The 22,149-nt window shown below is 39.7% G+C and overlaps 1 protein-coding gene and 1 pseudogene across 6 annotated transcripts in view; one reads left to right on the top strand and one right to left on the bottom strand.

The window, feature by feature from the left end:
- The window catches only part of Hecw1 (HECT, C2 and WW domain containing E3 ubiquitin protein ligase 1), a 277,118-nt gene that overhangs the window by 226,918 nt on the left and 28,051 nt on the right, over positions 1–22,149 (top strand). For all 6 annotated transcript variants that reach the window (XM_042278238.2, XM_042278239.2, XM_015998717.3 and 3 more), the window contains 5 exons: positions 1,897–1,980; positions 2,338–2,447; positions 4,269–4,389; positions 5,490–5,603; positions 6,702–6,854. In XM_042278238.2, coding sequence (XP_042134172.1) covers positions 1,897–1,980; positions 2,338–2,447; positions 4,269–4,389; positions 5,490–5,603; positions 6,702–6,854 — 582 coding nt within the window. The remainder of the gene's footprint in view (positions 1–1,896; positions 1,981–2,337; positions 2,448–4,268; positions 4,390–5,489; positions 5,604–6,701; positions 6,855–22,149) is intronic.
- Positions 13,920–21,089, bottom strand: LOC102926408 (mRNA-capping enzyme-like; annotated as a pseudogene).

Genomic DNA, 22,149 nt, shown 5'->3' with positions numbered 1-22,149 from the left:
TTAATGGGTCATTTGGTGTTTCGACTATTTAAGTTTTATATATATTCTAATATTGATCCTCTGTAAGATATGTAACTGTCAAAGACCCTTTCCCATTCTGTGGGCTTCCTCTTCATCCCATTGATTGTCCCCACATGATTTCCATCTTGTTGAGCAGACCTTAAATCCAATTATACAGCTGTTGGTTACTGCCAAGGTATGAGTGACCCACGACCTTAGAGTTATCATGCCAAGCTGGTCCTTGTGGTTCTTTGGCTTCATAACTGAGTAGGACTGTTGGTTGCTTCCCTCCTTTGGAAGCTTTCATGGTGCTTTCTGGTATCATGAAAGCTAGCCCTCAGGGAGGAAGCTTTCAGGTCAGATCTATCTCAAGGCCCTCTGGTTCCCATTTCTGAAGTATATGTGGTGTCTTTAGCAATTGGGGCTTACCTTTCACCTCTTCAGGACAACCAAGGGCAGTAGCAATTGCATGTTTGGGGAGTCTCTTGGACAATCCTGACCAGCAACTCAAAAGAGGACTTCTATGCCTGGTTTGGGAGGGGAGTTGTTAGATGGTCTTTGGCTCTTGAGGGAGCATTGTCAGCCCAGATGAGAAAAATCCCATTTAAATTATATGTATGTTTATCCACTGACTTACTTATATGTATTATAGGTATTTTTAGGTAGGTAGTTAAGGAGACAGGCTTCTGTCACTCCCTGGAAAGTATGCAGACAGCCTGATTTATTCTCCAAGCGCTGGTTAGAAAAGCTACTGTGAACACCCCCCAGGTTTTGCTTATAGCAGTTATTCCAGTGGTACTTTACCTTTACCAAGGCTGGACCCCAAAGCATGCCCTGCTAAGTAACATTTTAGTAGAAACCCCTTACCTTTAAAAATCTCCTTTCTACAGTAATAGTGAAAAAAAATGTCTTCAATTTTAGAGGGAGTGGAGACGCCTGGGGTCATTGGAGGGGGAGAGAGAGTGGCGGAAACGACATAAGTACTCATATATGAAATTCTCAAAAAAAAGAAGTAAAATTGAAAGCTTTAATAAAATGCCCACATTTATGGAGTCACTGTCAGAGGGAAAGCAATGTTGCATTGACCGTATTCCTTGCTGGAGTAAATTGAGTGAAGGGTATATAAGATCTCTCTGTATTTCTGTTTTTAACTACACATGTGCCTTACTTCATATCAACATAAAATTCTAAATTAAAAAGTTAAATATTTAAAAATGAATCAATCCTTAAATTTTCCCCAAGTTTAACTGCAAGAGGCAAGGACAAACTCATCCAAAGCATTTGTATAGAGAATGGTGACTGAGAGCAGTGGTGTTGGTGTTATCAGGCATGCAAATTGAAAAGTCAATTTGAGCAAAATAAGTACTTCTTACCTATAGGCTTACTTGAAATTATTTTCCAGATTAGAGTTGGAGATCAGAATGGGTAACCTGTAACTAAAGAAAGATAGATTGAGGTCTACCTTTGACTAAGCCTGAAGGCCCTTGTCATTCTAAAGCCGCGGCTCCCTCTTTTCCCAGGGTGGCATTATACATTTATATCAGGCACAAGATTTCTCAAGAGACAGCCTCCACTTTGTCCTCTTTTGGCTTCCAGTGTACCCTGAGAGGTATTTTCCCAACTCCCCATGGCTTTATTGTGTTCTTGTCTATCTCAGTCAGACTCTGACTTTGCTGGGCTCCTCAATTTCTGACTCTGTGAGAGTCTCAGAAAAGCCACCCCTTACAAAGCATCCCAAGAATTCAGATGATCCTTGAGCACTATGAAATGCACCAGATGTTGGGGAATGCCATTAGCCACATTGCAAGAAGGGATAAAAAATAAATCTAAAATTATTTATTCCCTAGCTTTTGAGTTGAGGGGTAATTCCCATTTTCTTTTCAACTTTGGTTCTAGGGAGAAAATCCATTATATTCGGACAGAGGGTAATCATGGGCTTGAGAAATTGTCCTGTGATGCAGACCTAGTCATTTTGCTGAGGTAAGGGGTTGGACCTGAGATCTTCTTGAAAAGCTACAGTACAGCATGGGTGGAGAGGTTGGAGAAGGGTTTGGACCCACCCTAAAAACGATGAGAATCGGTTTCTGTTTGTTGTAGAAGATCTTAGAAGTAGAGCTTCTGTGCTTGATGCACAGCCCTGGCTGTGCATCCTTGTGTCCAGATGTACAGCTGCAGCATCAGGGACTGTAGAGTTCTAGATGGAGACTTCGTTGTAAGGTTCATAAAGGCTTGAAGAACCAGAGAATTTGCAAGCGGGGATTCTAACTGCTCTTACTCAATCTGTGCATACTTTCTCATGGGACAGACAACTAACTTTCCTCTTTTTAACCTTTACAGTCTCTTTGAAGAAGAGATCATGTCCTATGTCCCCCTCCAATCTGCCTTCCACCCTGGGTATAGCTTCTCTCCCCGCTGTTCACCCTGTTCCTCACCCCAGAACTCCCCAGGTAACTTGAAATTCTTGCCTGGTCTTACCTAAATGGTCATGTGTGTTTTCACCCACTGAAAGGGAATTTATGACAGCTCTGTGTGTGTGTGTGTGTGTGTGTGTGTGTGTGTGTGTGTGTGTGTGTGTGTGTGTGTGTGTGTGTTCTCTCTCTTCATCCCCTTCAATGTTCTAATCAAAAGTATACTCTAAAGCAGTTATTGACAAACTGCTGCCTGGTTTTATAATTTCTCCAAGCTACACTGAGACTTGTTTATGTTTCTAAATGATTGAGAAAGAAAATGAGATCGAGCTGAATTTGTTAGCCCAAGCTAGCCTCAAGCTCATGGCTATCTTGATCTAGTCTCCCAGATACTGAGATTACAGGGGTGTTCTATCATGCCCAGTTGAAGCACTAAAACCAAACCTCAATGTTTCTAAGTAATGAGTCTAGGAATCTTCTCATGCTTGTTCATATTTGTGTTTTCTGTGGAAGCTTTTATACCTACCACAGCAGAGATGAGCCATACTAGCAAAAACTGTGTGGCCTGAAAAGCCTAAAAGATTTACTCTTTGTCCCCTTATAGAGGTGGATCCCCACCTGGTCATTGCATCCTAATGGCTATTCCAAGCACTTCAAATGCATTTATTATGGGTGAAAGAAAGTTTACATAGTAATTATGTGAACATCCTTGTTTATTTTAACATAAAGAATTAAATGTTAACTATCTGATATTGTGGGTTATACAGTGTCTTCAATGTTTTTCAGAGTTGCCTAATATTTTGATCTTATAACTGTCCCTTCTAAGAATGTTGCTTTATACAAACACACATCACAGAAGACTATTTATGGCTATTTCAGAGACTGTTTGAGATTCTGTTCTAACCCTAAACCCATATTTGTTGAATGATTTTTTTTTACTGAAACTCAAGGAAGGCTTTTTAAAATCAAGTGTTGTAAGCCAACTCAATCCAAAGACATATCAATTTGATATTTATATGCTGAGGAATGGCAGCAGGAAAAATACTAAAGTATTTTCTGTAGTTGAATCCTTATTTCTTTAAGAATAAAAAAACCTTTGTATTTACAGCCATAGCACTGTAATTCATGGCATACAACAGTGTCCCATCTACGCTGAGGTGCTGAGGCAGAGTTCACTGGCATCACATGCCGTGACAAAGTGCCAAGTGTGCATGTGGCGTGTTCAAACCAAGGCTGCAAGGAGGTTTTCTGAAGGACAGGAGAGAACTGCAAGGCATGCTGAGGATTTATTTGAATTAATTTTTTATTGTTGTGGGTTCAAAATTTTTTTCCACAGCTTCCACATTCAGTTACACAGTTTATGAAATGTTGATCTAATAAAAGCCCCTAAATGCTTGAGTCCTAGTGTGTATAAGCATGTTTCTTTTCTTTCAGCATCAGTGTCGATACAGAAGCATGGAAAACAGACACACTAAGGGTCTCTTGACTCATGCTACCTTCAGTCTTTTCTTGTGGCAGCTTACAAGAAAACTTTTGTCTAGTTCGTTTTATGTTAATACTCTCAAATTACCCAAGTACTGAGCAAGTCAAGGCGATTCACTTGGGGGTGCTTTTAACAGAAACACAACTTAAATAATTTAAGTGGAAGATACAAACATTCCCATCAGAATCTACTTTTTATTTTTACTATTTTACTTCAGTTTAATATAAAAGTAACTGAGAGTGGCGGCAATGAAAGTAACTTCTTAGGTGCCCACGAAGGCAAGGAACATGCGTCAGTGGGTATTTGCTCTACTGTAAATCTGCACACCTGTTCTTGGATGAAAAGTGATGATGTGGACTGCCTCTTTCTCTCTACAGGTTTACAAAGAGCCAGCGCAAGAGCCCCTTCACCATACCGAAGGGATTTTGAAGCTAAGCTACGCAATTTCTACCGAAAACTGGAAGCCAAAGGATTTGGTCAGGGTCCGGGTAAAATTAAGTGAGTACCTAGTATTTGGCCCTAAATTAAGGGCGTAGCCTTTCTTATCTATTCACTTTTTGCATCATTGAATATTGAGTATACTAATATGGTAACACTCATGGCCTGAAAGAGAGGAATAGAAAAATTAGAAAGTTAGAGGAGGCCAGGCAGTGGTGGCGCACGCCTTTAATCCCAGCCCTCGGGAGGCAGAGCCAGGTGGATCTCTGTGAGTTCGAGGCCAGCTTGGTCTCCAAAGTGAGTTCCAGGAAAGGCGCAAAGCTACAGAAACCCTGTCTTGAAAAAAACCAAAATTAAAAAAAAAAAAAAGAAAAAGAAAAGAAAAGAAAGAAAGCTAAAGGAGAAAAAGAAAAATGTTCAAGTAATTGGAAGAAAGAGAAAGGAAGAAAGGAAAGGGGAGGAAAAAGAAATAAACGTAAATTTAAGACAGAGGTACATGGCATCAACAATAGACCTCTTCAGAAAACAGAGACCCTTAAACTAAGCCAAAATCCTCTATTTCCATTCATATAAGAGCAATCGAGCTGGGCAGTGGTAGTTCATGCCTTAAATCCCAGCACACAGGAAGCAGAGGCAGGCAGATCTCTGTGACTTCGAGCACAGCCTAGTCTACAGAGTGAGTTCCAGGACTGTTATATAGAGAAACTCTGTCTCAGAAAACCAAAAAATAAATGAGTAATTGAGGCAAATTTTAATTCATTTCTCAGATTTGTAGACTCTTAGCAACTTTGCAATGAAGTCCAAGTAGAAGAGATGTTACCTGATCCCTAGGTTTATTATTTTAGTTGAAAAGCTGAGCTCAATCTTGAAATCCTAACTGAAGATACCTCCTAACCTAAGAGACATGATACCAGTCGACAGAAAAACAATTTTAAATACAGTTGAGAATGTTGAATGATAAGCATGCATACATTCTTCGTGTGTCAGCTATTTGTATATATCAAGCCTAGTACCAGACTGATAGAACCTCTCTTGTCCTCTCCTCTCTCATTAGAGAAGCTAATGAGTGAAGCATAATATTGAGCACTCATGACTCACATTCAACAGTGCTCAGCACCCTGACTTCAGTGCATTCATTCACCATCACCTTTTCTTCTCAGGCTCATTATCCGCCGAGACCACTTGCTGGAGGGGACCTTCAATCAGGTGATGGCATACTCCCGGAAGGAGCTCCAGAGAAACAAGCTCTACATCACCTTTGTTGGCGAGGAGGGGTGAGGCGCCAGGAGCTTCATTCAGATAGATCAATGTGGGGAAATCAAATCCCAGGAACGAGGGGTCACTTTTCTCAGGGAAGAATAGAGGGGCTATAAACATTGGTCTAAAGTGACTCGGAGCATATCTTATCAGTAAGGTTTTCTCTCCATGGGAATTCTCAATCCTTGCTCTTTAAAGAAAAAAGAGAAAGAAAGAAAGAAAGAAAGAAAGAAAGAAAGAAAGAAAGAAAGAAAGAAAGAAAGAAAGAAAGAAAGGAAGGAAGAAAGAAATGTGAGTTATTGGCATGTCCCAGAGTCTGGGATCCCATGTCCAAAGTATAATATAAATTAAAATCCTGAAACACTGGATATTTACTTTGTAGGTGTCATAAATTCTTGAGGTGAGGGAACCTCTTTCTTCCAAATGCATATATCAAATTATATACCAAAGTTTTTGTGTGCTTTTTATGACTTCATGAATCACCTAAGTGTGTAATGTAACTACCTAAAAGGCAAATGAAAATGTACTTGTAAGCTTGTATGCATATATACATACATACAAACTTACACAACACACACACACACACACACACACACACACACACACACATGCACAAATATACATACTTTGGTAGGAAATTTTTCTTATGTTCCCACAATAAGGCCTTGTTTGTAATGGACTAGGTGTGTGTTTTGTCCTATAGATATTTGATGACTGAAAAGGGGAAAAGTTTAAAGACAACTACCATAGGAGTTCATTCATAGACATTTGGTTAAAAAATACCCCAAACCATGGCTGGGCAGTGGTGGCCCACACCTTCAATACCAGCACTTGGGAGGCAGTGGCAGGTGGATCTCTGTGAGTTCGAGGCCAGCCTGGTCTACAGAGTGAGTTCCAGAACAGTGAGGGCTACTCAGAGAAAAAAATAAAAAATAAAAAAAAAATAATTACTACACCTTCATTTTCTACTATAAATGAATACTTCCACTTGGAGTTCACTAGAAAGAGGAGAGACTGCCCTCTGTTCTCAGGCCCCATACCTGAAAGACCTCACTAGGATCTGGATAAGAAAGTATCACAAAAGTGAGCTTCCTGGACCTGTGTTTCCTTTGCAGCCTGGACTACAGTGGCCCTTCTCGAGAGTTCTTCTTCCTCTTGTCTCAGGAGCTCTTCAACCCGTACTACGGACTCTTTGAGTACTCTGCAAATGACACCTACACGGTGCAGATCAGCCCCATGTCTGCGTTTGTAGAAAACTACCTTGAATGGTAAGGTCTCTAATTTTCACTTTCCTGTGTTCAAAAACTGTTATCTTTCTTAGTCAAAAGTCAGCAGCATTTCTCTCAAGTAACTGCGTTTGGAGCAGTTAGCCAGGAATAGTTGGGTCATAAGAGTAGATAACAGAGCCATAGAAGTAAGAATGCTAGCCATTACAGAGAATGTAAGATAAATCACCAAAGACATTGATGTTATAACCACTGTCAATTGGTATAAGATAGAATAATTGCCTAGATAAATGCTCTTAGAAGATATAGATTACAAAAGCTGAGAATGTCACTGGAATCATGAATGTGCCACTGAATGCTTCTCAGAGCTATTCATGGTTTTAAAATTCTCTTACCTTGAACTAGTATGCCTTTAGCATTGGATTTTGTATTTTAAGGTAAATAAATTCCCTGGGTCAGCTGTTCTCTATGCAGCCTTCTGATTTGAAAATTCAGTGTTGCTTTCATTGGCTTCTAGTAAGGAATTCTATTACCAACTATGGATATGTGTGTGAAGCTCAGGATCTGCCAGTTCTGTGCAGCTCTGTGGACTCAGTACCTCACATGCTGTGGTTGAAGCCTCCAGAAATCCACATGGAACTCTTAGTCACAGTTTCCTGCTGCATCACCCCAGGCCTAATTTGATTTCCCCTCCCCCAACTCCTCTGAGATCCTGCCCACCTCCCTTCCCATCCAAATCCACACTCTTCTTGTCTCCCATTGGAAAACAGATACCTAAAGAATAACAATAATGTAAGATAAAACAAGAACAACCAAACCAACATAAGGCAAAACAAACAAACAGAAGAAAAAGAGCATAGATGAAAGAAGAAAAAGAAAACACAGAGACGCAGAGACACATATTCATATACACAGGAATCCCATAAAAACACAAAACCAAAAGGTATAATATATACGCAAAGGACCTGTAAGGTTAAAAAAAGAAAGAAAGAAATGCCCTCGCAAAACATTATAAGACAAAGAGCCTCCAAAGATGATGTTGAGTTTATTTTGTGTTAGCCATCTACTGCTGGTCATGGGTTCTGCCCTTAAGAGTGGTTTGTATCCCCTGTGAGACTCCATTGGAGAGAAACAATGTTTTATTTCTGAGTGGTTATCAATTGGAGCTAGCTTCTGCATTACGGATGTGGGCTTGTGTCCACTTCTCTTCACGCACTAGGATCCCATCTGGCACAGACCCATGCAGGCCTGTGCGTGCTGCCACAATCTCTGTGAGTGTGTGTGTGTGCTTCAGCCCTGCTGTGCTTAGAGGGCTGTTTCATTGGTGTTCTTACAATCTTCTACCTCCTCTTCCTCAGTGTTCCCTGAAATCTGGAGGCGGGGGGGGGGGGGGGATGGTGATTTGATGGAGACATTCCAATGAGAACTGCATGTCTCAAGAGCTCTCATTCTCTAAACATTGCCCAGCTATGAGGCTCTGTATTTGTTCCTATCTACTAAAGGGGGAAGCATCTCTGATGATAGGTGAACAAGTCACTGGTCTATAAGTATAGCAGAATGTTGTTAAGAGTCATGTCGTGGCTATGTTCAATCATCAAGCAGCCCAGGCTATTGCCAAAGCTATTGGTTGCTCTCCACACACGAACAGTAAAGTCCTATTGCTGAAGATAGCACCTACATCGCTCACTGAACTTGGAAAAGTCAAGCTGGTGCTACCCAAAGCCTTCACCCCTGTGGACTAGTGTTCATGGTGCTGGAAGATGCTCTGCATGCTGCCAAAGATGAGAGGTAAACACCAACCCAGCTACAAACCCTTAGATCTACAGCAATGATCTGCCTGCAAGATGCACTAGGGCAATAGTGGCACAGTACTTGTAGGGGTAACCAACCAATATCTGATTGGATTTAAAGCCCACTTCATGATATAGAACCCACACCTGACACTACTCAAGTGCCCATAAAATATATTTTGATCATGTCAGGCATGGGTTTCAGCACATGGAATAGGTCTTAAATACAATCAAAAAGTGGTTATTTACCCCCATAACATTTGCACTATTATCACATCAATATATATTGCAGGCAGATTGCTTTTGTAGGTCTCAGGGTTTGTAGCTGCATGATATTAATGATTAATTTTATCCTCGGGCAGCATGCAAAATAAGTTCCAGTACCAGGAACACTAGTCAATAGGGGTGAAGCTTCTAGCCCAATATCTCTACATTCAATGACATAAGTAAGTAGTGTCTTCAACAATAGGTTCTTATCATCAGGTTGTGGAGGGTAACTAATAAGCTTGACAATATCCTGTGATGTCTGTCAGGGGCTGTAGGACCCATTTGGCCAATGACTCACCAGGATGTAACTTATTCCTGGCACTGGAGGTTTTACTTAGTAGCATTAGATGTCTATGGGGGGGGGCATTTTCTCCCCTATTATATAATGGCTTCATATAAATTACTCTCAGGTATGTATATATTTTAGAAAGCTTTTGCAGTAGTAGGTGTCAATATAGCTTGTCAAAATGCCTTACTGTTAGTTGTTCCTCCCCATATTCTCTCCTTTACATTGTCCTCCTGTCACCCTCCACCTTTAATTCTGCTAGTCTAGTTTCCTCTCTGTCGCTTTGTAACATTATATTCTATTTCCCCTTCCTTGGAAGATCCCCACTTACTCCCTGATCCCTTGCTAGCTACATAACTTCTAGGATAATTCTAATTGAAACACACATATCTAAAACTTAAGAGGGAAAAAATGAAATATTTGTCTTTTTGGGTTTGGGTTCCCTTACCCAGGATGTCTGTTTCTAGTTCCAATTATTTACTAGAAAAATTCGGTTTTTTATATCCTTTTATTTTGATCTTTCACTTTTTTCATTGAAATAGAATATCACATTTCCTCTCTCTTTCCTTCCTCTAGTCCCTCCCAGTTAACCTCCCCTAAACCCTCCCATGCCCCAACATCCTCAAGTTGATAGTCTTTTTTCTTCCATTAGTTTTTATCCATGTATGTACATGTATGCACAAATACATAGCAATACAACCTACTGAGTCCATTTTTGTTGTTTGTGTATAAATAGTTTCAGGCTGACCACTATGCATTTGACAGCAAATAAAGAAGATCATCGCTAAGAGGAGCTAATTCTCCTTTAGTTCTTTGTCTAGGGATGGAATCCCATGAAATTTTTCTCTTTCCATATTAACATGTTCATTGATATTATCATTGCTCTGGTTTTGTTGATGCAGTCATTTCTAGGAGAGATTGTTTCACATCAGACTTCCTGGTATTCTGGCTTTTACAGTCTTTCCACTTCTCCTTTGATGTTCCTTGAGCCATAGATTCAGGAGCTGTAATAAATTTTGTCACTGGGATTGGGAGCCCCATGATCCATTGTTCTCTGTATTCTATCCAGTTGTGTTTTCTATGGTTGTCTTTGATTCTTTGGTGGGGGAAGTGGTAGCTACATTTATCTGTGGGTATAAGGATAGGATATAGAACATAGTAAAGAATTATGCTAGATGAACCAAGTGGCAGTAACTTTGCTAAGGTCTGTGATTTCAGTAGGCCTGGACTAGCTGGACTAGCTTTCCAGCACCAAGCATTGATTTCTCTCCTGTTAAGTTGGCCTTAAGTCCAATTAGATAGTTGTCCATTGCCACCAACATGTGAGTGCCACTTACTGCACCATTACGTATATCTTGTCATGCTAGTGATTGCCATGGTTCACAGGTCCTGTATAGCTGAGTAGCACTGTATAATTGTTTAGCCCTTACTTGGCAGGTTGCATATTTTTTGGAACCGTGTACATCTAGACTTCAGAAAAAGTGACTTTCAAATGAGATATTGTGCTATTTTTATTACTATAGCTCTGTAGTACAACTTGAAATCTGGGATGATGATATCTCCAGCAGTTCTTTTATTATTCAGCTATTATTATAGCTATTCTGAGTTGTGTTTCCATATGAAGTTGAAGCTGGTTTTTTTCTTCTAATTCTATGGGAGGTCTTTCCATCTTCTGATGTCTTTTTCAATTTCTTTTCTCAGTGCCTTAAAGTCTTTATTATACAAGTCTTTACATTAGCTGGTTAGAGTTATTTTGCTGTTGTCCCGACTTCTTTCTCAGGATGCTTGTCATTTATATATAAGAAGACTAGTACTTTCTATATGTTAATTTTGTGTCCTCCTACTTTGTCGAAAGTGTTCTATCAACTATAGAAATTTCTTGGTGTAGTCTGTAGGGTCATTTACATATAAAATCATTTCATCTGCAAATAAGGATACTTAGACTTCTTCTCTCCCTATTTGTATCCCCTTGATCTCCTACAGTTATCTTATTGCTCTAACTGTGATTTCAAGTAGTATATTGAATAGATATGGAGAGAGTAGATATCCTTGTCTTGTTCTTCCTGGTTTGTTTGTCTCCATTTAAGATGATGATTTCTGTATACTTGCTATAAATTGCCTTTATTATGTTGAGTTATGCCCTTTATATACCTATATACCTAGTTTCCTCAAGACTTTTATCATGAGAAACTGTTGGATCCTTTTCAAAGGCCTTTTCTGCATCTAGAGAGATGATCATGTTTCTTTCCTTTAACTATGGACTGCATTTATTGATTTTCATATGTTGAACCACTCCTGAGTCTGCAAGATGAAGCCAACTTGATCATGGTGGTTAATCTTTTTGATGTGTTCTTGAATATATTTGCAAATTTTTTACATCAGTAGTTTTATTAAAATACATATTGATACACATAGTAGAGATGGAATGTTCTGGCATTTCTGAGCATTTTATGGAAAGCAAATGTAGCCATCCAGGCAGTAGTCATTCATACTTTTCCAAACCAAAAAAAGAAGCTTTTATATGTGATAACTCATAAAGGCAAAGTCTTATTATTGTCCAGGAAACTCTGGTTTAAGGAAACAGCTGTTGTCAACTGAGCTGAGAAGGAAAGATTTCCTGGATTATTTTGAAGTCCTGCCTCTCACTCCAACAACCCGAGTGACCCTTATGACACGTTGGGAGACTGTTTGGAGACTACATTGGATGTGCTTACAATACCAATGATTATAACATCACCATAATTGAAAGGAAAAGATAAACTGGAAAAAAGTATGTCCTACACGATGCTCCTTTTACATGACTCGCTTAAAGGTTGTAATTACCATACCATCTTTATTAGAGATCATTGGCAAAGCTTGCTTTTATATCTGCAAAAGGGCTCTGCCTTTTTGAGCTCAGAGGCAAACTGCCTATGGCACGAAAAGTTGCTGACCCTGGGGAGGCAGGCACCACCATACCTGGAGTCACAGAGTCATTGTTTTGTGTTCTCCTTGTAAAAGATGGGAGGAATCTCGCTGATTTCCCCCTCAGTAGTCATTATAGAAGTTAGGTGTTTAAATCTCTTTAGTGCCCAAATGTACAAAAGCACTCTAAGGGAAAAAAAATCACAATGGCATTTTGAATAAATATGCTACATACTATATAACTTAGGGACAACAGAGAGAGAAGCCCAAGTACAGCCCTAGTATTCCATATAAAAAAGCACTGCAGGAGAAAACTGTTTATAAGCATTAAAACTCAAGTGTATATAAATACATTTTTGGTTAATCTGTGCTATGTCAGATAAAAATGCTGCCAGATACTCAGTCTGCTGGGTGACTCCTTTGGGTTTTCACTGTTAGCTGTAGAGGTAGAAAAATATACACTGTTGAATTTCCTTATACATAAATGTTTACGTAACTTAGATCATGAAACTTTGTTTTGATTACATTCACTTCAAACCTGTGTCTCTAAAAACAAATACATGAAGCTGCTAATAACAAATTCTGAGTTCCTTCCCAAGCCACTCAGAAGTTTCTTAACAATGGCAGGGAACCATTAGCCGCCCGTTAAGCCTTCTGTCCGCAGTAAAAACTGAAATGCAGGCACATTACTGAAATAGCATCCCCACACACAGGAGCAGCTGTGGCTCTGGGAGCAATGTCTTCATTTCCTCCGTGTTCATTCTCTGCCATGCCTCTGCATCTGTCCAGCGATGGGCTGGCATTTCCCAGCGACAACACCTTCTTCAGTTGACATTACCTTCTAACCTAAGCAGTCAGCTGTCATGGCCTTTGAGCTTTGTTGGGGGACCTAACACCATTTGTGTTTGATATCACTCCCAGAGATGGCAGTGAGGGTGTGTAATGATGCCACTGAGGTAAAGCCCTGGAATCTGAAGGAAGCAGAGTTGCCAGGAGAGCAGCACATAACGGACCTGGGGCTCCATCTCTGAGTGCCATGAAGTAACTCAAAACCATTGCCAGGATGAGAACCTGGGGCATCTGACACTGTGGTTCAAACAACAGAAATAGGTAGAACATCCAGAATAGTTTCTAAAGAAAGGATACAATTCACAAAAAGATGGGATGTTACTGTTTAACTTTAATTCCCCCCTCAAAAAAAAAAAAAAAAAAAAAAAAAAAAAAGCTTCTTCAAGTGGGATAGCCAAACTCAACTGTTTAATACAGCACAATACTTGGCCTTGTCATTGTTAGTAGTATGGAAAATTCAGAAATATAGGAAACCTGTGATAAGTGACAGCAAGAACTTGTAATGCTACTGCCTAGTATTTTTTAAAAAGGAAAACTTAAAATCTAACATCGAAGAAGCTCAATGGTTTTTTTGTGCTGACAGTTCCAGATTTCGAGGTATGAGTCAAATGTAAATTATTCATTCACATATAAATAAGGCCTCTTCATCACTGACATCAGTCTCATTTAAACCTTTGGATATTTCAATCTTCAGAATCCACAAGGTAAGGCTGAATTTATCAGATATAGGTAAATTATTTAGGTCCATGATGAACTGTAGCATTGAGAAACCAAATGTATCAAATATATACAGACTGGCTACATGTCTTCCCTTTAAATAAAAAAAATTTTAAAAAAAGGTCCAACATGATCTAGCATCAAGCCACACTTATTTTTTTAATTACCCTAGCTGCAAAACTGAGACCACAGCGTTCTTCTCACTCATCTCTCCTCTTGAGCCTACACTGACAGGTGGGGGGGGGAGGAGGGCGTGAGCTCTGTGTCACAGCCCAGGCTTGTTCACTTTTGCGTCTATTCTTGGGCCACTGTGGCTTTTCTGTCAATGTATTTAAACAGCATCTTCTTGGTGACAGGGTTGGAAATGCTATTGCAGACACGGCCATGGCCGTGTTGTAGGCATTCAGAAAAGGTTTTTCTGTCCTCTGCCTCATGAAAACCTAGCTGCTGTTCTCAAACCTGCATTCTGTTCCTTGGTGGTCATACTGTTTTAGTTCTTTAGTCACCTTGGCTGGCACAAAGGATCTTTCATAATGGCCAACAAAGAAGGCTAACGCTCTGAAGAAGCAACCCTTCTTATCCCGTCCTCTTAAGGAGAAATCTGCAAAGTTCAGGCTGGGAGGTTTCCATTCCAAAACTCACCAGATTGGCCAGGCTTATGTTTTCTGATAGGCTGAAAAGTAAGCCCACCCATTTCACAGGTGACTTCTTCAGCAAAATTTCCTTCCAAGAACTTTCTTGAGATATTGGTGTCAAAAACTGGTTTATTTCTGGCACTAAATGGTTCCTGTTCTTTGACCGTGGGCCCTGTCTTCATTTTTTTCTTGTTAAAGATTTATGATTTTGTGTAAAATACACCGTAGATGAATATTAAATCAACAATCTCCAACTGATTGTGCACTGAATTCAATTATGTCGTATATATCAAATATCTTTGAACACCCTGTCTATTCACTCTGTTGATCATTTCCCCATCTGAAGGAATGTTTGAGTAATGCATACACAGATCTTTTCAAAATGATGGAAATTCCATATTTGAAACATGAAACACTAAGTTATCTCTGCCAACCACAAATAATTCATTTGTGCCATCAGTCAACATCATGTAATGAGTACCATCTGCATTCCAGCTCACTTTACATGGCTTCTACTCTAGGTCTAATATTTTGTTTGTCCATGGAAACAGGCTGTGCTCCAGGGAGCCCAGACTCTTCCCTTCCACAGAACTCATGACAATCCTTCTGACCCTCTCCTAACATTTGTTGAAATATTACTTGAGCTTCACCTTTAACAGTTGTCTTCTAAGAAAATAGCACCTGGTTTTGACCATTTTTTTTCTCCTTTTGCCAAAGGAAGCACTTGACCCAGGTTCTGATTCCCATTTGCAGTTTCCTCTTCATGTGCTTCATCGTCTTCAAGGTGCCAGTGTGTCAATAGAGGTGGTGGGGCTTCCTCTGTGTCACCACAGTGATGAGAAAGTTCCTTCAGTGAATCACCCTAGAGATGCCTGGTGGTCTGGCTTGGGCAAACATAGTAACTGCTGCTTCAAAACTCCAGTCCATTTTCTCCACCAAAAAGGTTCATGTGGTGAAACTTGTGTGGTTGAAAGCACAGGTACAGGGAAACCTATACAGGAGTGGTCTTCTTTCATTAAACTGCTCGCACAGGTGGATGAATGTCTTATTCATTCCTTCCATGTCCTCTACACTGAAGTTTGATGTACATTATTCCTTCTTTTTCCATGGCATTCCATCATAGATAGAACCTTCAAATATTTGTCAGATCCACCAACAAGCCCATTTTAAAACCCTTAGACTTTTTAGATAATTTGAGATCTTACTGGGATGAAATTTCCTTCAGCAACTTATCTATCATATCTCACCCAGCATCTTCTTCAGAGGCTGGCTGTGATCTGGCAGTTCAGCACCACAGATGGATCTTCATAAGCTGTATTTGTCTAACCCTAACCACAGGCATCTCCAAGTAGTCATCCACTCAGGCCACACTGAACCCACCTACCATGGGACCTCAGCACCAGCCACTGACTGAGCTCATCAGCAGTGTGCCACTTTCATCCAGGTTCGATTCTGCTGCTCTCTGTTTGCAAGTGTTTTATTGGAAATTTTTACACCTATGTTCATAAGGAAGAGTAGTCTATAATTTTCTTTTATGAGTCTTTATGTGGTTTTGATATCAAGTAATAGTGGCTTCATAAAAAGAATTTGGAAATGTTCCTTCAGTTTATATTTTGTGGAATAATTTGAAGAATATTAGCTTTGGTTCTTTGAAGAGCTGTAGAATTCTACATGGAGTCACTTGACCCTGGGTTTTTCCTTTTTTTTATTATTTTATTTTATTTTACAATACTATTCAGTTCTACATAATAGCCACAGATTCCATTGTTCTCCCCCTTCCTGCCCCCATCCCCTTCCCCCCAGGCCACCCCCCATTCCCACCTCCTCCAGAGCAAGGCCTCCCCTGAGGACTGAGATCGACCTGATAGACTCAGTCCAGGCAGGTCCAGTCCCCTCCTCCCAGATTGAGCCAAGTGTCCCTGCATAAGTCCCAGGTTTCAAACAGCTAACTCATGCAATGAGCCCAGGGTTTTTCCTTTTTAATTATGGCCTCTATTTCATTAGGGGTTATGTGTCTTTAATTTTTTTATTTAATATAGATTTAACTTTGATTATATTTATCAAGTAATTCATCCATTTCTTTAGGTTTGGTGAAATACAGATTTTAAAAGTATGTCCTTATGATTCTGTGACTTCCCTTGGTGTCTGTTATAGTGTTTCTATTTTCATCTCCACTTTTATAAATTTGGATAATCTTTCTCTGTCTTTTAGTTAATTTAACTAAAGGTTTGTAAATCCTCAAATTTTCTCAAAAAGCCAATTCTTTATTTCATTGATTCTTTGTTTGTTTGTTTGCTTGTTTGTTTGTTTGTATGTCATTGATCTCAGCCTTGAATTTGATTATTTCTTCTGACCTATTCTTTGGGGGTATTGTTTCTTCTGTTTTCTATACATTTCAAGTGTTTGTTATTAATATAAGGTCTCTTCTTAATGTAGGCTCTTAGTGCTATGAACTTGCCTCTTAGAACAGCCTTGTATCTCATAGGTTTGGATATATTGTGTTTTTATTTTCATTCAGTTCTAAAAAGCTTTTTATTCCCTTCTTGATTTCTGTCTTAACTCAGTTTTCACTCATTTTTGTCCAGCTTCCATGAGTTTGTACACTTTCTGCTGTTTCTATTGTTGTTGCTATCCAGCTTTAATCCATGATGCTCAGGTAAGATACAGGGAATTATTTTAATTTTCATATACCTATTGAGACTTACTTTGCATCCTAATATGTGGTCAGTTTTAGACAAAGTTCCATGGGCTGCTGAGAAGAAGTATATTCTATTGTGTTTGGGTGGAATGTTCTATAGATGTCTGTTAGATCCATTTGATTTATGGCATTCTTTAACTCATCAGTTTCTCTATTTAGTCTTTGTCAGAATGGCCTCCCCATTGATGAGAGCTGGGCATTGAAGTCATCCACTATCACTGTGTTAGACTCATTCATGTGATTTTAGCTGTAGTAGTGTTTCCTTCACAAAACTGAGTGTCCTTGTGTTTGGCACATAAATGTTTAGAACTGCAATGTCCTCTTGGTGGATGTTTCTTTAATGAGTATGTAGTGTTCTTTATCTCTTTGACCAGTTTTGGTTTGAATCCTAGTTTTTCCAGTGTTAAAATAGGTATGCCTAATTGTTTCTTGGTTTCATTTGCTTCGAGTACCTTTTTCAATCCTTTTATCCTAAGGTGATGTCTGTGCTTCATGGTGATGTATGTTTCTTGGATGCAACAGAGATGGATCCTGTTTTCTAATACAAACTCTTAGTCTGTGTCTTTTTTATTGATTTAATTGAGACCATTAATATTAAGAGTTATAATTGGGCAGTGTTTACTAATTCCTGATATTTTGTTCTTATGGTATGCTTTTCATCATCTTTTTATTAACTTTTCTGGGATTATTTATTCCTCCTGTCTTCTTGGGTGTAGTTAGCCTTCTCTTCATACTAAAGTTTTCCTTCTAGAGCTGGATTGGTGGACAGAATTGGCTTATAATTCATATTTATTGTGAAATGTTTTTCTTTCTCTGATGATTGTGATTCATAGTTTTGATGGGTATAGTGATCTAGACTAGCATATGTAGTGTCTATAGCTTGTAGAGCATCCATTCAGGCCTTTCTGGCTTTCATAGTCTTTGTTGAAAAGTCAGGTGTTATTCTAAGGAGTCTGCCTTTATATGTAACATGGTGTTTTCCCCTTGAAATTTTTGTATGCTTTCTTTGGTCTGTACATTTAGTGTTTTGATTACTATGTGTCATGGGGAGTTTATATATATATTATTTTACAATACCATTCAGTTCTACATATCAGCCATGGGTTCCCCTATTCTCCCCCTCTCACCCCCTCCCCTTACCCCCAGCCTACCCTCCATTCCCACCTCCTCCAGGACAAGTCCTCCCCCGAGGACTGCGATCAACCTGGTAGACTCAGTCCAGGGAGGTCCAGTCCCTTCCTCCCAGACTGAGCCAAGTGTCCATGGGGAGTTTCTTTTCTGGTCCTATCTACTTGGTTTTCTGTATACCTCTTCTCCCCTAATAGGCATCTATTTCTTTAGATTAGGAAACTTTTGTTCTATGATTTTGTAAAAAATATTTTCTGTGCCTTTGACCTGGGTTTCTTTTCCTTACTGTCTACCTATCATTCATAAGTTTGATCTTTTCATGATGTCCTGGATTTCCTGGATGGTTTGAGCCTGGACTTTTTTAGATTTAACATTTTCTTTGACAGAGTTATCCATTTTTCTACATTATCTTCAAGACCTGAAATTCTCTCCTCTGTGTCTTTTAAACTGCTACTGAGGCTTACCTATGAGCTTTTTCTTTGGCTTCCTGAGTTTTTCATTTCAAGTTTTATTCAGTTTGGTTTTTCTTTAGAGATTCTATTTCTTTGTTAAATTCTATATTCATGACTTGAGTTGTTTTTATTCTTTTATTCAACAGCTTGTGTTTTCAGTCTTCACTAAGGCATTCATTCATATCAATTATGAACATATTCATAATTGCTATTTTGAAGTCCTTTTCTTGAGCTTTTGACAAATTGCTTTTCTCATGGCCTATTACAATAAATTTTCTGGATTCTAGAGGAGATGCTGGGATCTAGACAACTGGAGTTATGATGTTTGAGGTGATTCTTGTTGTAGATGTCTCATCTCTCCTTTGTTGGGTGCATGATCCATTATTTTGTTACTGCTGCCCTAATCTGGATCCTAGCCATGTTTGGGGGCTTTGGTTCCCTGGCAGGAAGTGGTTCTGGAGGTGAGCAAGGAGTCACAAAGGAATAGAGATAGGCTAGAAGGGAAAGCTGAAAGGGGCTTTGCAGAAGCCTAAACATGACACTTTTAAGACAAGAACTTCAGCTCCTGATGCCCATAGGCTGACAACCATCTCAAAGTGCAATTTCGTTTAACCAGTCTCTAACCACAACCACCCCAAAGTGTTAATAGTCCCAATACTGGTACCCAAAGTCTCTTCTGAGATTCAAGGACATCTCTTAGCTCTAAGCTTCCATGAAACAAACATAACAAGATATATACATCTAATATACTATGGCTAGACTACAAACTCCCATACCCAAAGAGAGAAACAGGAATGTATCTGGGAGATCACGCCAAAGCAAGGCTGAAACCCAGAAGGGCAAATACCAAACCCTAGGCTTCACCTCTACAGCTTTATACAATGGCCTTTGGGGAGTCTCCTTTCAGAAAACCAGAACCTGCTACCAATGCCTGGCCTCAGTGCTTTCTGAAATCTTAGTACAAGGGCATCCATGACCCTTTTACTCTTGCATTTTGCATTCCTGGAAAACCAGTACCCTGTGAGCAGTGCTGCAGAGTTCTGCAGGCAGCCTGATATTCCCCTCCTACCGTGGTTCCGATGGCCTCTGTGTGTCTTGGAAGATGAATATGATAAAACAGTTTCCTGGAGGTTCATTTCTAGCCAAGAATTCCTTCAGTTGTGGCACTCTCTAATTCCTAATGAATTTGTCCCACAAGTTGGAACCCTCAGTGGTTGGCATATTACTCCTAAAGTACCTTTCCTATTGTCCCAGTATGAAGTTCAGGGCTTCTTCTCCTTCTTTTTTTCTTTCATTTTTCTTTATTAAGAAATTTTCTACTCACTCCACATACTATCCACAGATCCCCCCTCCTCCCTCCTCCCACCCCACAGCTCTCTTTCCCAAGCCACCCCGCATCCCCACATCCCCAAATCAAGGTCTCCCATGGGGAATCAGCAGAACCTGGCACACTGAGCCTAGGCAGGTCCAAGCCCCTTCCCCCTACACCAAGGCTGTGCAAGGTGTCACACCACAGGCACCAGGTTCCAGAAGCCTGCCCATAGACCAGGGACAGATCCCAATCCCCCTGCCTGGGTGCCCCCCAAACAGTTTGAGCCAAACAACCATCTTCCGTATCCAGAGGGCCTAGTTCAGTCCTATGGGGGCTCCACAGCCACTAGTCCACAGTTCATGGGCTTCCACTAGTGTGGCCGGTCATCTCTGCACATCCTCCCATCATGATCTCGACGTCCCTCGCCTGCAGTATCTCTCCTCTCTCTCATCAATTGGATTCCCGGAGCTCAGCCTGGTGCCTGGCCATGGATCTCTGTATCTGCTCCATCAGTCACTGGATAAAGGCTCTATGATGACAGCTAGGTTATTTGCTAGGCTGGTGACTAGAGTAGACCGGTCTAGGCACCCTCTGGACCACTGTCAGGGATTCTTCTTAATTGCACTAATCTCTTTAATAATTACAGCTGCTTTCTCTGGACCCTCCTTGTAAGCAAATTTAAACTCACTTATCCTCCTTCCTCAACAAACTGAATATTTTTTCATATCTTTCTGCGTTTTTTTTTTTTTTTTTTTTTTTTGCTGTTCACTCTCATTGTAATCCTAGATAAAAAGCAGTCAACAGTAACTATGACACAGCCTAAGAACTATGCTGTCTTGAAATTTCCTCTACCACACAAATCCATTATTAGTTCTGAATTCAAATACTTACAAATTCTCAGGACAAAGGTGAAGTGAGCAAAATCTTCTCTGTAAGATGAGGAGGAGGAGCAATACATGTACCAACAATTACCATACACTCTCTTAAGTGCTAAGTTATACACACATATTTCTTAGCCTGGTGAATAGATAGATGAGAGATAGAGAGATAGAGGATAGACAGACAGACAGATGTGTGTACAAGTGCTCCTCTACTTACAATAGGATTATGTTCCCTTCACTTTAATATATTGTAAGTCAAAAAGTCAAAAACGCATATATTACACCTAATATACCAGATACCATAATACAGCAGTAGGATACTTTGTACTGGATTTCTTGTTTCTTTCAGTGATCCCATGGCGGAAGGTGCACTCACTGATTCATCACAGCATCAGAAAAGAAGGTCCTATGGCACTTTAATAAAGTCAAAATGTAGTAAGTCAAAGCATAAGTTGAGCAGCATCTATATGCCACCAAAATACCTTATTTGACACAAAGTTGGATGTGGCAGGACAGAGTCAATTCTATGAATCTTATATAAAAAAAAAGTGGATTATGAAGTACTTGAAGTTGGAGGTAGAAGTGGAGATAAGCTAGTTATGTCCTGTAGATTTGTGTTTTTGGGGAGTAAATGTTTCCACATTGTGGAAAACAAATTGGAAGAGTAAGAGTGGCAACTGTAGAGTAGCCCTGAAACACCTGATCAACCAAAGCCATGGTTTAGAGGCAGTGTAAAGGAGAGAAAGTCCTGATTTCAGGGAAATACATTGGAATGAGCATTCTTGGTGTCACCAAACACACTGACCAAAGAGAAAGCGACTTAACAAGGCAAACTCGTTTTGAAAAAACAGTATCCACAGAACCCAAACCAGGCTAGCAAGCATGTGCGGCCAAAATGGACTCTGTATTTTATTCCTGGTGAAGGTGATGACTTTGTCCTCATCCTGTTTGGAGGAGGTCAATTTTACAAGCTGGCTAATTGTTGAAAAGTGAAAGAAGAAGAAGGAGGAAGAGGAGGAGGAGGAGGAGAAGGAGAAGAAGAAGGACCCTTATTGAGCTAACTATCTTTGATGGAAAAAAATGTTTCTCACACATACCATGAGAGAAGTTTTAGATAATTGGTTAAATGACTACTGAGATGAAAGAGGATTTAAAATATGGAATAGTGTCAACACTTCTAATTTTACAATTTAGTTAACTGATATTATTAACTCTGATAATATTGTGAAGAAAATGACAATGATTAAGAGTACAACAAAGGAGAAGGAGCCAAGAGGAGGAGGAGAAGCAAGAGGAGCAAGAGGAGAAGAAATTTAAAACAAAATATTAAAGTCACTTTAACTGTTCATAATTTAAACTTAAATATACAGACTTTATAGTTCCTACGATTAATCCCTCCACCATAGTCAAATGATCAC

This window comes from Peromyscus maniculatus, chromosome 5 (genome assembly GCF_049852395.1).
Source record: "Peromyscus maniculatus bairdii isolate BWxNUB_F1_BW_parent chromosome 5, HU_Pman_BW_mat_3.1, whole genome shotgun sequence".
NCBI classification, from domain to species: Eukaryota; Metazoa; Chordata; class Mammalia; order Rodentia; family Cricetidae; genus Peromyscus; species Peromyscus maniculatus.
Note: the sequence above shows the minus strand (reverse complement) of the source record. Positions and strands in the feature narration are given on the sequence as shown.